The sequence below is a fragment of the Lytechinus variegatus genome, chromosome 2 (genome assembly GCF_018143015.1).
Source record: "Lytechinus variegatus isolate NC3 chromosome 2, Lvar_3.0, whole genome shotgun sequence".
NCBI classification, from domain to species: Eukaryota; Metazoa; Echinodermata; class Echinoidea; order Temnopleuroida; family Toxopneustidae; genus Lytechinus; species Lytechinus variegatus.
This window is the reverse complement of record NC_054741.1, coordinates 73,774,682-73,790,931: the sequence shown is the minus strand read 5'-3', so window position 1 is coordinate 73,790,931 and position 16,250 is coordinate 73,774,682. Positions and strand designations below refer to the sequence as shown.

Here is a 16,250-nt window from a genome sequence, read left to right as displayed (position 1 = left end):
TTGGATCAAGGAGTTTTGGCATTTTCTAGTAAAGTTCATGATAAGTATGAAGAATTATATCAATTGATCACATTAAATTTCTGTGTTGATAATTTGAATGATTGGGGGGTTAAAATTGAAGCATATAGAACCATGCCATAATTCAATTTTACCCTTACTAGGCATTAATGAAAATAAGAAAGAAATCCATACATAGAATTACAGTTCATATCACAGGAGACGTGATAATATTTGTTTATTCAACCATTTCCATGTTAAAACACAAAATTACAAATATCTTATGTTTGTGTGTATGTGTATTATGATTGAAGTACAGAACTATGCATAATGTCTATAATGCAATATATTTGTTGTAAATAAATCAAAATACATACATCATGTACATTTCACAGAATTTAAATACTAGGGTGATATATCAGAAATATAATATCCATACATACATAAACAGAAAAATAAAACTCTCAATTTCTTTCAATTAATGCACAAATACACAAATATTTCAACATAATACATCACATCGGGTTTCTTACCACACTCGAGTTTGAATAATAATTTTCAAAATTGAAAAGTCGAGACAAATGATGACCCCCTTTTTAAAAAAGGGTTAGATTTTGAGGTTCATTACCAACCCCTTTTACAAATATCATTATTGCCAGTAGCATCTTTACTTGGCATGATTCCAGGCAGTTCACTAATTCATTAATATTTCATTTCATTATGAAGAATATATTCAGTAAACATATAACATGAGAAATGAAAAAAAAAACCCAGATAGACGAAGATCACATAAAGCACACAAACACACAGTTGGTGAACAAGTGGAGCCTGAAAGAAGAATTATATAAAATTATAAATACAGATAAAATACAGATAGGTATTAAAAAGAGCATACAATTACAAAAGGGCATTGCTACTAAAGATGTACAATTAAAATGTTTGACTTCATGTACAATCCTAAAAAGATTTTTTTTCCTCATCTAAAAAGGTATGGCACAAGAAGAGTTGTTTTGACAATGATAATTGTCACCCCCCTATCGCAGGTGGCATTATAAAAAATATTTCAAAGTTTATACAGGTACAACTTTTGGGACAGATTGTATGGAATTATAATTATGTGTAGTCTCACATATCAAGGCAATTACGAGACAAAATATTCTAAAAATATACAAAAGTAGGTAAAAATTTTCAGAAAAACTTAAAACTGTTTTAAAAGTAATAACACTTTATCTTTGGAATAGCAATTAAAGCAATGATGTTGTCAAACAAAACATCCATCTTGAGACATCTACCAATGTCAAGCATGCATTATTCTTATTTGTATTTTTATCATGTTTGATAAAATATCCAATACATCAAAGGACTTCATATACCATGATATAACATGATATAGTATTGATAGAGTATTTCATACTGTTATAGTATAGTACAAATGAGCAATAAGTCTTGACATTTTTCTTGTACTTTAATAAACTTATGGTTGACAAAGATATTGAAAGAAGTGTTTCCATAAGCCTTGCTTAGGAAACTTTCATATGAGGGATATGACATGATTTCCTGAAAAACCTGCAATTTACAAACTAGGCCCAATGACAACTTCATTTGGGGGAAATTAAAATATTCAGTTAGTAATTTGTGAAGAATGTTTTAGTTTTGGATGATGAAAAAAGATACAGTGACTACCAACATGCTTTGAAAAATAGGTATCATTAAGTATATTTATATTCTTTGAGAAAATAAAGAAGTATTAAATATCAATTGGAATGAAATTCTGCCCTGTATTGTATAACAGACAGACATACAACAGGAACAATGAGTTAAATACAGCTTGTATTTTTAAGTAAAAAAGAAAAAAAGATACTATGTCTATTCATTCAATTCAAAGAACAATACATGTATCATATTTTTTGAATGTTTATAAATCTGGATACTAGGACCTCTACAAATCGTTTCATTGATAGAACACAATTATCTATTAAAAGTTAAAGTAAACTAGATTTTCATTATTTGGTCTACCAAAAGGTTATGGGGGGGGGGGGGGGAGGGGGGTGGTCACACAGCTCCACAAAAAATACCAAACAAATATACTTCAGTAATCCAAATCTACTTTGAATGATAGATGAGAGACAGAAGAGAGGGGAGAGAATGAAAATAGAAAAATATTGATGCAATATTAAAAGACTATGAAAATAGTTTACCCACATAAAATGACAAAACGTCAGTCAAATAATAGCAACATAATACAATTAAATATGTAATAAAATTTCATATTGATGATAAAATATCTCAATGCCAGGCCAGCTGGTATAACTCTCAAGAAATAGACAGAAAGGAATGAGTCAGTATTTTTCAAAAAAAAGAAAAAAAAGCAAGAAACACAATACATGGAACAACATGGTAAACTGACTAACAATAAAAATATGCAAAATATTCAAAATGAAATCAACAGTAAACCTTATCAATATTCCATGTACATAAAAGACACTTTTCTTGTTAAAAGATGTTTTTTTTAAGTCCACTTTTTGAACAGATATACATTGATGATTGCCGGATTCACACTTGTAAATAGTGCAAAAAACAAAACCTTTACAAAGATGGGTAATAAAATAGCCTTAAGGGTACAATACCAAATTATCCACCAGCACAGAAGTGAAATTGATATTTGTCAAAGTTGTATTTCTTTAAGAAGCAAAGTATTTCATCTTTATCATAATAATCTTTTCAATGTACAGTGTATATCAACTAGCAATTTATGAGCGCTGACAAAGACACAAAGAAGATAGCGACTTCAATTATATTGCCTGACTTCCCTTACAAAGAAAAAAGTTTACACTTTTGTCGGCAATCATACAAATTTTAGTTGGATTCTCACCTAAAATCTCAGAAAATAATGTCAATGACTGAACACAATATGCAAGATGCAACTCGTTTTGATACAGATAAACCCACAATAATGACACCATTCTAAAAGCCAGTCTGTGGGGCTATGTTAACTTGTAAAAAAAATCAAATTCAAACTTCTCAAAATCCTGAGGGATTAGGAGAGTGTACTCCTGGAATGTCTTGACTGGTATTTAAATATTTCCTCGGCAGTTGAAAGATAAAGGTTCAGAGTTTCGCAAAGTACATGCCAATTTCTTGATTTCGGAATTTCACAGTATTAAGACAATTTTATGCTACGTGGATAACTTGTGATCAGGCATGACATCTATGCAAATTTTTAATAAATAGACATGCAAACAAGACTGACTTGTTAAATGAGAAAGGTCAGTTACCTTATTTTTTCTTTCAATTTGACATTTTATCATGTGATTATTAAATTTTAAAATGAGTTGCACCAAACTATTTAGAAGAATCCTCTCAGGTGTCTGAAGTAAACATAGTTAACATGAAGACCCAGCATTATTTATCTTTACCAAACTTCACTGGCTGCAGACGTTCTTCTTGAGCCACCAACAATGATGGCTACCGAAACTGAAGCAGCCGAGCAAGACGAATGGCAAGGATTGTGCTTTCAAGACTTACTACAGTCTTTAAACTAACCACATTGGCATTTAACCGATAAAAAATAGGTCTCTAGATGGGAGTAGCATGCTCATGTTGGGTGTCTGTTTAGAATACATCCCAAAGCAATAGTCTGGAGTGGAAGGACAGAACAGAATAGTCAAGATTCAGCACTTGAGTTTCCAATGAAGAATGAGAAGGCTATTTCTTTGAGGATTGTCCTTGATCCATGGGATGTGGCATTTCTCTTGATTTATTTCATCAGATTCCCTGGGTTGTCTTCTAAGATTGCCAAGGTCGCCGTCTTCACTGAAACACTTTGATCAGCTCCTACAAGATGAACAAAGGTCTTTAGAGACTTCATAGATATCCCATGAAGCCATAGATGCCACCTACCCTAAACCTTCTAGTCATGCAGGTGGCTTTTATTGTACAACAGACTGAACAATAAGACAAGTCTCTCTCTTGCCATTGCCGCAATGTCAGTATTCCGCCAGTAATTATGGCGATTTCCTGTTCATCATAAGACTGATTCAGCTGAGCGGGATAGGTGGAGCGGGTGGGAGGGGCTTCGGTGTAGACCTTTCTTCTTTGGTAGTCTCAGAATGGTTTTCCTTATTTGTGGGAAGATGGGGCGGCTTTCTGGCGCATATGACCAACACAACATTAGGATCTCCTACAAAGGAAAACAACAAATTCAAATCAATTTAGAATCCTCAAAGTTCACTCAGTTCAGGTCAAACTCAATGCCAAGATCTACTGATAACCACTAAGTATCAACTGTGTAATTGATAATCATTACACCGTTAACAACCGAGAGCATTTTTTTTTTGTTTAATAGAGTGAACCATTTGCATGGAAGTTTGGGTGCACAAGAAAAATACCCAAAGACTTGTTTTCACAAAGTCTTTGTATCGGTTCTGTATATTTCTGGTCATTCACGATTTGTAATTTATATTAGTAATAAAAATACAAAGGAAAGGTCAGACAAAGCCTTGGTAACTGTTTAAAAACAATGCATTCTTCAAAGTACTTTAACTAAATCCCTATTCATTCTATTTGGATTTTTTTCTAACCTGGGGGAATAGTTTTCACCATACCCCTCAAAAGCAGTCAAATTTTATCTTCTAGTATATATCATCTTGTTTGAGCTACTAATAAAAAAAGGATAACATACCTTAACATCCCTGGAAGCTTGTAGGTGATTGAGTGGTTGTTTCAAGCCTTTGCCAACTTGCCATATGACCGTCTCTACTGGCTGTTTGTGGAAAGGCCATTCTCCTCCTAACAGTTCATACCATATTGTCCTGATCAAAAATAATGATAACAATAATCTGGTTATTCATAAGACACTTAACCCTAAATAGACTGGGCTATTTCGACGCCTAAGAAGACCGGGGGGGGGGGGCTGATTCAGCCCCCCCTTATGATCTCGGCCGTCGATTGCGCGATCGCGACGAAAATTGGCACACGCGTTACTCATGGCATTATCTACAAAACTATAACATCAAATTCTGCAAAAAATCTCATGTTTCATTAATTATGCTAATTTATGCGTAAAATCATAAGTTTGCTGTAATTAATAAAATAATGCCCCTGAAATGCTAATTTTTGTTTCACATACTCTAGATAGGCATCTGATCAAATTTATTTAAAAAAAATTTCAACATCACATTTATTTTCTTATGTATTCTATTGTTTTCTAAATTTCTTATGTATTTCTTTGTTTTTCGACTTTTGGTTTTTTATTGTTTTTTCAATGGAAATTGTCGGGGACTTTATTTGGACCATAAAAAAAATAAAATTAATTGATTTTAAGCAATAAAAGGAAAAATAATGATACATTTATGAATTTTGGCTAAAAACACTATTTGCATTGGATTTGTACACAAATTCACGTTTTTGAGTAATTTTGGGTCTGCATGCACTTACGAAATGTTGCGTAATTTCCGAACCGCGTACCCGGGGGTCACAATTTTGGTCTCGAAAGTTGCGCGAGACTTGAAAGTAAAAAGTCAGTGAGCGACGCGGTCAACAAATTTTGCGCGGCGAATTTATCGCGAAAAATGTCAAGGGGGGGGGCTGAATCAGCCCCCCCAGTCTTTTTAGGGTTAAGTCATACATTGTAAGTATCTAAACACTTACAGATTTATTATTACCCTTGTCATTTGATTCCATCAGTCATTCCCGCACACGATGTATGCATACTCTCCACTTGTGGAAGGTATTTTAGCCAGTCGCCATATGAGATACAATGCTGGAAATGCTACAGTGACTTTCACATTTCAAATAGCTTATTTGCATCAATTTTTTTTTCTTTTCTTCTTTTCAATCCAAAATTTGTATTTTTTTTTCTTTCATACACCTGTCACATTCTTGTAATAAATATTATTCTTTTATTTTTGGGGTAACAGTTAGCATCTCTAGTAACCCTTGAACTATTGAAGTTCTTACCCAAAGGCATAGACATCAGATTTCTCTGAGAAAGGTAGTTCCATATCTTGGTTTCTATCAGTGTTGATCCTGAGTGATGTAATGAGTTCAGGAGCCAAGTAACATAACCATCCATCTGGAATTACTAAAGTATCTGTCCTCCTGGAATAAAAAATTCAAAACAAAAACAAATAGAAAAGATTATGACTGTGAGATCTTGGCCCCGTCTTACAAAGAATTACGACTGATTCTATCAATCACCACTATGGATGACTAGCAATGTCAACATGTATTATGCATGTTTGTTCAAAATATTTTATAACTATGATGTATATTCATGCATTCATTTTTTTTTCTTGAAAATTCACTACGCTTCTCTTTGTTTACGAAGGACATTGTGCCAATCTCCTATAGAAAAAAAATTATGACACTGATGGATTTCTATAGATTTTGACTAATTGGATCAATCGTAACTTTTTGTGAGACAGGGCCCTGAACGAAAAAAAGAAATGAACAATTGAGGTGGTGTACCTGGTGTCCAACCATCTACAAAAAATAATACTGCATACAGGAAATTAACCTCAAAGAACTATATCAAGCAACTGGGTTGGAACAAGGAATGTTTAGTAGTTATTAGGAAATTAGCCAACACTTTGTCATAAAAGTACACATGGATAAAAAATAGTTGGTTTTATGATTTGCTTATAATATAATTTGATGATGAGGAAATTGGTGCTGTTTGGGCAGGTGCAGATAGGAACTTTTGAGTGGCAACAGATCTAACCAATGCTAACCACTGGAGGGACACTGTCCGAGATTCTACAAACCAATCATATTCTAGAGCTCAGGCAGAATCACACTCCGAGCTGGGTTATCATTATGTAGTCTTCTTGTGACTTGAAATTGAGTAAATGCTATTCTTTGAACTTACGTTTTCTGTTTGGACAGCCTGCCTATACTGAAGAGAGCAAAGTCTGTGATCACAACCTTGTCTTTCTCGATAAAGATATTCTTGGACTTGAGGTCTTTATGCACTATCTTCTTGTGATGTAAGTAGCCCATACCCTGTGAGAGCAAGAAAGATGCAAGTCAATATACAAAGTTGAGGAATTGAAGAATGTTGGTGAAGAAGCTATTGCAGTTTAAGAAGTTTTCAGTTTTGTGGAATTAATGGTAACTAAAGTAAAAAAAAAGGGTAAATTTTACACTTTCTATCTCTCTCCTTCTATTACAAACTCCTTCTCTCTCTATCTCTTTATAAAGGAGAAGTCCACAGTGACAAAGGGTTAATTTCAATAAAAGCAGAAAAATGAGAGAACAGATGAAGGAAAGCATGAAGGATAGAAACAAGTATAAAGTACATGTACGCTAATTAACTGAATATTGCTGTTATATGTGTCACAATCTGTTTCTCATGGTTAGACCACAGATATCTATCATGTTTTCTCAGTACAGCTTTGAGGATTCACATACTCCTTATAAATGACTAAATATAAATAATAAATAATATACAGGAGACAATCTTACCTCCGTTATTTGTTTAGCTATTTGTATTGTCCTATTGATGTTGAAGCGGTCTTTCCTGAGGTGTATATGAGTGTATAACGTCTGTCCTTTGCAAAGACTGAATGAAATAAAACAGAGAAAAAGAAATGCTGGTAATCAATAAATAGCAAAACCAGTAAATTAAATTCAGGTGCATGCAAAGATTCATTGAAATAACTAGAAATTATTTTGACTTTTTTTTAATCCATGCATTGAAATGATAGGGTGTTGTATAATTTGTTTTTATGAACTTGACAATGACAAAGTCATTTAGATTACAATACAAAAATGTCCCAAAATGTTAGCAACATTTAAATTATTTTACAAAATGGCAGACATAATAATTATTACTACATGCTCAACTTTGTTGACCCAAACTGCATCATTTTCTTAAATCCTTTTCAATAAACAAGTCATGGTATATTGAATTAGGGAAACTTACTTTTCGTATTCAGTAAAAAGTGGCAATTTAAATTGAGACAAACCATAAAAATATGATTACCTTGTAACAATAGCTAGATGAGGTGGCCTCATACAGGCTCCCATAAATAGAACAACAAATTCATGCCTAGTTTTCCTGAAGAAGGACACCTAGAATGAAAAGAAGGGAAAAAATGCAACTATAAAATCATAACATCAAACAAACTCATCAATCAGGGAAAGTATTTATCAAAACCAAAAGAAAACTGGAAATGAAATCTTGACCACACACAGTCAAATCAATCGTGTGGAGCGTTGTGGCCCAGTGGATTAGTCTTCGGACTTTGAAACAGAGGGTCGTGGGTTCGAATCCCAGCCATGGCGTAATTTCCTTCAGCAAGAAAATTGTCCACATTGTGCTGCACTTGACCCAGGTGAGGTGAATGAGTACCTGGTAGGAAGAAATCCCTCGAATGCTCGTGCGCCCGATCAAGGTAGCCGTGCTAAAGCCGGGGTAATAATAGCAGGGCCCGCTGGGAGAACAGTTTTCGGAACTGAAGTGGCTACCCTGGGTAAATATGCCGCTATTATTATTATTATTATTATTATCAATGACCTTCACCCTTCACCAGATCCAAATCAAATCACCAATTTAATTTTAAGTTGAATTTTTTTCTCAAGAACTATTCAATGAAAATTTCATTAAAAAAATACAAATAGTAATTACAATACTATTTTTAATTTGACAATCAATATCTGAAATGGTTGCCTTCCATCCATTTAAAAAACAAGCCATACAGAATTGATACATATAGTGTTTGTCAAAAGATCTGAAGCAGAAGGCTGGGAGCTACCTCTATTATTCTTACCAAAAAAGCAATCAAATATGCATGAATATTCTCACCTCTCTCTTGAAAGCTTGTAATTGCATCTCATCATCAGTATCGATGTCCATCATTTTGATTGCAACGTCCCCATGCCATTTACCCCTGAAAAAAACAAACAAAACAATGCATTCATCATCATTTGATCTCTCAAAGTTTGCTTTGATGACCACAGTTTCTCTAGGTTTCTGATCATTTGTAAATTTATAACGAATGGGGATTCAAGGAAAAAATATGAATTACCGGTAGTGATGAGGCTCTATTGCGGAAAGTGCTCCATTGTGTATAAATCTTTTTTTAAAATCTTTGTAAATTTACACCAAATGGGAATTTGAGGAAAACAAAAGAATCAATGATGAGGCTCTATTGTCAAAAGGTCTGAAATGCTCCATTAGATAAAAATCATCTTAAATAACTGCATATTATGTAAATATGAAATTAGATTGTATTCCTTCCATATTTGATGTTCTTGATATTTCCGTTTCTTTTTCTTGATTAGTGTCTATGTATCATCTATTTCTAAGGTCAACAATTGAATTTCCTTATTTGACAAATTATTATCATATCAGTGCAAAATAGAGAGGGAAAAGGTTACGGATAAAAACAGAATTAACCAGAGCGCAACCAGTGTCGACTCATGGCTCTGTCAGCAAAAAAAGAAGAGACTTTTAACACACAGCAAGCAATGCACATGTTGACAAAAGTGAAACAAACAAAAAATAGTAAATTATGAGACTTACTTATGTACTTCCCCAAATCTGCCTGTTCCTATTAAGTCTTGTATCTCAAGCTGCTCAAAAGGAATGTCCCATTCTGATAAAAGTTTTTGCTGTGAGAAATAAAGAGAGAAAAAAAATATACCATTAATCTTTTCTTGATAAAGATTGAATTGCTAGATTTGAATGTCATCAGTTGCTTGGCATTGCCAAGGAAATTTTATTTTCTACTCATTACTTATTTAGTCCAGGGTCTCGTAACACAAAACTTTGAAATGATCGTACACAAAACTTTGAAATGATCGTACAACAATTTTCTATGATTGATTACATCGACTACAATGTATAATCAAGAGTGAAAATCGAGCATACAATTAATCGCTAATCTTTGTGTTACAGGACCCAGGTGGGTGTTTCATACAGCTGTTTGTAAGTTACGAGTGACTTTACAAATAACTGGTGACCCTCCTTGGGAACTTAATTAATGCCAATGGAAATCTGCTGTGTATAACTAACAATGAGAAAGGATCACCAGTCATTCCTTAAGTCGCTTGTAACTTACAAACAGCTTTATGAAATACCCAACAGATCATTTAGTCATTGATGATGATGAAGTTGACGAAGATGATTCAAAATGTACTTCAAAAGCAGTTTTTTTTCTCCTTCATTCAATTATTGAAATCAGGCACTTCACATGTGTAATATTGGGCAGTTCCATCAGTATGGTATATATAACCCCTATTTGTGGGACTCCAAGAAATGATGTTTCTAGTTCATATAAAAAGTTGTAATGTTCTAAAATTATTACGGCTTAAGTAGTTTGTGAAATAAAATTATAAAAGGGGAAAGAAATGGTGGCTGGATGGAAAAAAAAGGAAATTTTATTGAACTGCCCTTTTTTTAGGGATGGAGTATTGATAACTTACACTATTTTTCCGAGTTGCTACTAGGTACGTGTCGGGATCAGAGATCTCGTCTGTAGGATCAGTCTGCTCCGGGAGTGTTTTCTCTGAATCTGTGAAAGGCTACATACAAAATGGGAAAATTACAATTATTATCAGATGTGCAAATATTGATAATCATTCTTTTGTTTCAGGACGCTTCAGCTCATGTAGTCACACCATCAAACAAACGACCCCATATACGCTCGCCTTTTATTTGAATTATTGGATTAGCTCCCAAATACAATCCATCTTTTTATCATCAGGTTCTCTGAGAATTCCCAAAGTTCCAAAGACATGGGAAATCTTTTTGGAATAGCCTTCCTTAAGACACTAAACCTTGTTTCTCTGTTGACTCCTCTACAAATATGCTAAAAAATTTTTTTTATTTAGTTCTTTAAATCTCCAACCACATTGACAGTCTACACTCTTCATTATGAATACCACTAATAACAATACTTCTATAACAGAATACTGAGGTGATGACGTCACAAAAAAACACATTTTGGTAGTGCATGGTGAAAAACCCCAATAACAAAATCTGGTGAGAATCAGTCCATGGGGGCCTTTGATATATCATGAATACAAGTCTAGCCCCATTGAAGTCAATGTATTATTGGCCTAACTGTTAGAACCAGACCAATAATACATTGACTTTAATGGGGCTAATTATGTATTCATGAGGTCATATCTTGGGGCCCCATGAACTGATTCTTACCAAATTTTGGTTGTGGGAGTTTTTCCATCATGCACTACCAAATTATGGTATCAAAAATGCTGAAATAAAAAAAGGTGAAAAATGATGACATCACACTTCGGTACTCTATTTTGTGGGTTTCATGCTATTACTAGCAGATTCAAATTGCATAAAACAGTAAAAATACTCAGATGCTTTTCCTATAAACATGTATTTGCAAGAATAAATTAGCTGAAGCAATTAGGGGTTCATTATCTCTATTATGTTTGTGATAACTGACATTCAAATGGAAAGGAATTTAATATAAGCAAGAAACATATACTTACATCATGGGTATCATGTGAATCTATAGTTATCGTCCGATCACTACTGGTCGATGTTACATTCTCACTGTAAACAAACAACAGAAGGATAAACAAGAAATCAGTAAGGAAATATAAGTGAATGAGTATACAAGTACATGTATACATGTACTACATGCAAAATGCTATAATCAATTATAATCATTACAAAAAAGAAAAGTAACTGGTGAATTTTTAACCCTATCTTAACTAGGCTATTTCAGACCAGTATAAACTGGGGGGGGGGGTCAATTTGACTCCCCTCAGAGTTTTGACATAAAAAAAATTAGTTAAGATTTCGTTTTGATTTCCCAAACATGGTCTAAGTTCATTGACCCTGAAGGACTTTCGACCTAGGTTGTGTGACCTGAAACTTGCATGGGACGGTCTTTGATACTTGAGTACACTTATGTCTAAGTTTTATGAACTAGGTCCATATACTTTCTAAGTTATGATGACATTTCAAAAACTTAAGTTTGGATTAAGATTTCAATGCTGATGCCACTGCCGCTTTTCTTGTCGCTGCAAAAAAAAAAGAGACTAAATTGTAAAACTAAAAAAAAAAAGTAACACTCACTTATTGTCTAAGAAGTCATCACTGACATCTGGTGGGAATTTGAATTGAGGTACCGTCATGAGCGGTGATGGCGAGGGTTGGGCAGGACTGGGAGGAGGAATGCCTGATGTTGAGGTGAATGGGGCAGGACTTGATGGTGTCGATGAGGTGGTGGATGAGGGATTTGAACTGGAGTCACCCGTCGATGATGCGACATTGACAGCAGTCTGTGTTTCTGAGCGAGCTGGAAGAAATGAAAGGCAGAAAGAGAAAGTTGGTAGAATGCTTCAACTTTAATAATGCATGAAACAATCATTAAGCTTATTTTGGAGCAACACAAATTTCAATTAGGCCTGGGACTGGTTTCCCATACAACCTCCTGTCACTTATTTCTTCAAAATTTACACATCCTTTTACAAATTGCCATCGTCCGAAGGAAATTTCATTCTGTGGATGCGCCTTTTTTTTAATCTATACCCTGAATTACCAAGATTTGTAATGGCCAATAAGGATCATTGTGGTATGGGCATTCTTTCCTGAATAACCAGAAACAATCAGAATTGTGCATTCATGCTTGGGATTAATGAAATACATTGTGTTATTAGCCAGCCCTGATACATTCTGGCAATATTATTAACAATTGTTAAAATTATGAAATTAAATTATTGAAATTACAATGAAGTCCTCACCATTGATAATCATTGCCAGACAAAATCCCTGGACCATGTTTCTCAAACACTAATATCAATTACAAATAACCAAAATTCTAGGACAAAGTTGCCTTCAGCTTATCAAATGGGCTGTTTTGAGTATCTTGTAACTTGACATTGAAAATAGGTGTTATGAAACATTGACTGCAAGATCCATTCAAATAAGAATACATATGATATAAAAATAAATACAACACCACTACACATATGCACAAGTGTGTATCCTATTGGTTTCAAATAATTATAATAGAATTTTAACAGAAAGATACACTTTTCCTAAAAAACAAATCATGCATTCAAAATATAATTGCTTCATGCAATGCAATATATTTGAAATATATATATTTATTACAATTTTGATTAGAAATAAAAACACATGCTTCATGTAATATGAAATTGAATTTAACTTATCTCTCATTTAATTTGTTTAATAATAGAGAGAGAAAGCAAGACTTAAATAATGACCATCAACATACCAATATTTTCTTAATAACCACTTAATTCAATATCCAAAATCAAACAAAGGAACAAAGTTGATTACATAATAAAAAAGAAAATTACAGAGGAAACAAATCATAATATAAACAACATTTGCAAAAATAATAACAAAATAGAAAAGATAAGGTTTTGAGCATAAAATCATGAGTGGATAAGTATTTTAAAAGAACCAAGCACGGACCATCTCAGAGAGCGGGGACGCGAGTAGCAAGCCCTATTTCAGGGATCTTTTAAAATACTGAATCAATAGAAATGAGGGCCATAGTAGTCCCACATGGTGCTCCCGATGTTACAACCGCACGGTCAACTGTAAACTAGTCTCTCTTTCATATTCAACACCAAGAAGATGAAAATTTCACAAGAGTAATCTATTAATTACCAATCACTTTTTAAACAGGGCAAATGACAAATAAGCTTTGGAGCCAATAATATATTTTGTGGCCATTTCCTACTGCAGAATTAATAAGGTGATGTGGTTTAATACCTTTTCTTAATAGGTTAGTATGGGTAAAATGCTCCATGCTTTTTATTATCTTTCTTTTTTCTTATTTCCCAAGCTATATAATTTGCAACTTTCATGCAGCGATGCAGGCAAATTACTTTATTGGCACAGACCCCCCCAAAAAAAAAATCAAATTAAATTTACAGCTGCAAATTGCTTATTTTTTATTTGCATTTCATTTTTGCTATGAGATATTGAGATATATGCTATCAATTACTTAGCTACTTTTAATGAGAGTTCAAAGCACAGGAGCGTACAATGTGCACACCACTGGGAAATATTCCTTTCACTTGGGTTGCAACGTCTATGCTCTCTGTTCATAGAACCAATGCTATTTTATCTGGATCATGTCATGAAAAACAAAATGGAGCAAGGTGGCATACATACGAATATTACAATGGGTTAAAGTCAGGAATGTTTGCTACATCTTGGTTGTTTCCTTGATGCAGTTTTGGCTGATAGCACTGAAGCAAAACAGGAGTCTCTGCCAAATACGCTATGACCTGAATTCACAATACAAGTTTAAACCATTGGTTGTCTTAAACCCCTCACGTTACTCACTCCGTCCAACATGTATTCCATTGTTATCTTAATATAAATGAGTGTTAGTAGCATACGCGGGATTTTTGAAATGGGGGGGGTTCAAGTTGAATGAAAATTTGACAAGCAAAAAAAAAAGATTTTGACAAATATCTGAGGGGAGGGTTTGAATCCCTGCACCCCCCCCCGGAATGTTACGGTGCTAACCTATGCAGAATATGGTTATGGAGATTAAACCTTATCAATGGCTTAAACTTCCTTCATGAATTCAGACCAATAATTCAATACCCCATTTCATTACTTAACTACTTGAGTCCCAACAGCCACTATCTCTCACCTTCACCTAGCCTAAAATTGATAAAATAACTTGTGTTTGTGACTTTCTGATAATACATTGACCAAATCATACTGCAACTGAGAAGGCTGTTCTTGCAAGCTAAAAGAAATCTCATCTCAAACACAGCCTCATTTAAATTATATATGTACTGCAATTAACCCAATGAATAGATTAAGGATATTAAAGTTGGTAGTCATAGGAGTCATGCAAAGCTGTGTTCTCACTCTACAGTAAAACATTACTGTGGTGTGAGCATCTATTTGAAAAAAAAACATCTTTTTTAGGTTTATTTATTTATATTTTGATACCAATTTTATAAGTGGCTCATTTAAAAAAATGTTGTGTTCCTTTGGATTTTCATCCAGTCTTCATACAATCAAACTGAAAACGGGTGCAACTTCAAAGCTCAACAGATCGCCCTTTACAATGTATAAAACTGACAAGGACCTGTTCATACTCTGCTACACAATCATTAGCAGAAACACTGATCTACTAGAGTGAGAACACATATGGGGGGATCGAGCAGAAGCATTGGTTCGTAACTCTACTCACCTCATACCCCACTTTATTATTCAGTTTAACTAATTTCATTGAATTAATGTTTGTAGAAGCACATGTACACTACAAACATAATCTTGTCTAAATAACATATTATCCAAAGTTTTTTTGCAACTTAGGCAATTTCTGGTGTCCCATCACTTCAAAAAATGCAAATAATAAGTAGGGGTGGGGTGTAATATTAGTTAAGAACCACTGTTTTTTTCCATTGTTTTGATCATCACATTTACATTATACCACTACACCATTACCAGACCAACAAATTTGTGTCTACTATGGTAGCATCACGTCTTCTTTGGAGTATAGTTGGTCAGGGGCCCCATTTCACAAAACCTACCACCAATAATATCAGTAACATTTAGACATCATTATGTGCTTTCAGCAAATAAAATGTAATAGCATGCAAATGCAATTATTTATTGGTATTAAGATTGTGAAAGAAGATCCTGGGATTGGTGGAATGTGCATGAGGGAGGTGATAGAGAGATTTATAATTTAAAGTGTGCATGTAAGGTTGCAGTGTATTTTTCTACCTTGTTTGTGACTCATAATGGGAGATGAGGTGCGATCTGTGAGATAACACAAAGAGGCTATGTAATAGAAGGCAAGCACATTAAAAACACATGACAAATACACACACACAGCCTGGCTATAAGCATTGTATATGAATCAATTCTTCAGGGGCCAGGTTTCATAAACCTTATCATCAATATTGAATAGGAGAATCCTAGGGCAAATGAGTTCTTTACCAATCAAATAAGAGTATTTCAGTAGTTAGAGAAGCTAGTGTAGATTAATATCCCAGACATAAAAGGCATTATGATCCTGAAATAACATACTGATTTTATTTCTCTTCTCTTTTTTTTGCAAATTTTTCTTTCTTTTTCTAATCATGCATCTAGCATATGTACAGTGAAATGAAAATGTCAATAAAAGGGTAAAATAATTGTACATATTTTTATACTGAAAACTTGCGAATATTTTCTATACTAATTAAACTCCCTCCCCCCCAAAAAAAAATGTGAGAAACATCTTTTTACAAACACTAAAGCTGAATATAGATACATGATA

The 16,250-nt window shown here is 33.8% G+C and overlaps 1 protein-coding gene across 6 annotated transcripts in view; it reads right to left on the bottom strand.

The window, feature by feature from the left end:
- Positions 1 to 200: 200 nt before the first annotated feature.
- The window catches only part of LOC121408977 (kinase suppressor of Ras 2-like), an 81,659-nt gene continuing 65,609 nt past the window's right edge, over positions 201 to 16,250 (bottom strand). For 4 of the 6 annotated variants that reach the window (XM_041600727.1, XM_041600728.1, XM_041600733.1 and 1 more), the window contains exons 9-20: positions 15,713 to 15,748; positions 12,056 to 12,278; positions 11,464 to 11,527; positions 10,426 to 10,524; positions 9,524 to 9,612; positions 8,804 to 8,888; positions 7,982 to 8,070; positions 7,462 to 7,558; positions 6,866 to 6,999; positions 5,956 to 6,096; positions 4,679 to 4,808; positions 201 to 4,177 (exon numbers count right to left, since the gene is read on the bottom strand). In XM_041600727.1, coding sequence (XP_041456661.1) covers positions 4,022 to 4,177; positions 4,679 to 4,808; positions 5,956 to 6,096; positions 6,866 to 6,999; positions 7,462 to 7,558; positions 7,982 to 8,070; positions 8,804 to 8,888; positions 9,524 to 9,612; positions 10,426 to 10,524; positions 11,464 to 11,527; positions 12,056 to 12,278; positions 15,713 to 15,748 — 1,343 coding nt within the window. In that variant the 3' untranslated portion in view covers positions 201 to 4,021. The remainder of the gene's footprint in view (positions 4,178 to 4,678; positions 4,809 to 5,955; positions 6,097 to 6,865; positions 7,000 to 7,461; positions 7,559 to 7,981; positions 8,071 to 8,803; positions 8,889 to 9,523; positions 9,613 to 10,425; positions 10,525 to 11,463; positions 11,528 to 12,055; positions 12,279 to 15,712; positions 15,749 to 16,250) is intronic. The other 2 variants (XM_041600730.1, XM_041600731.1) reach the window with 1 other exon arrangement.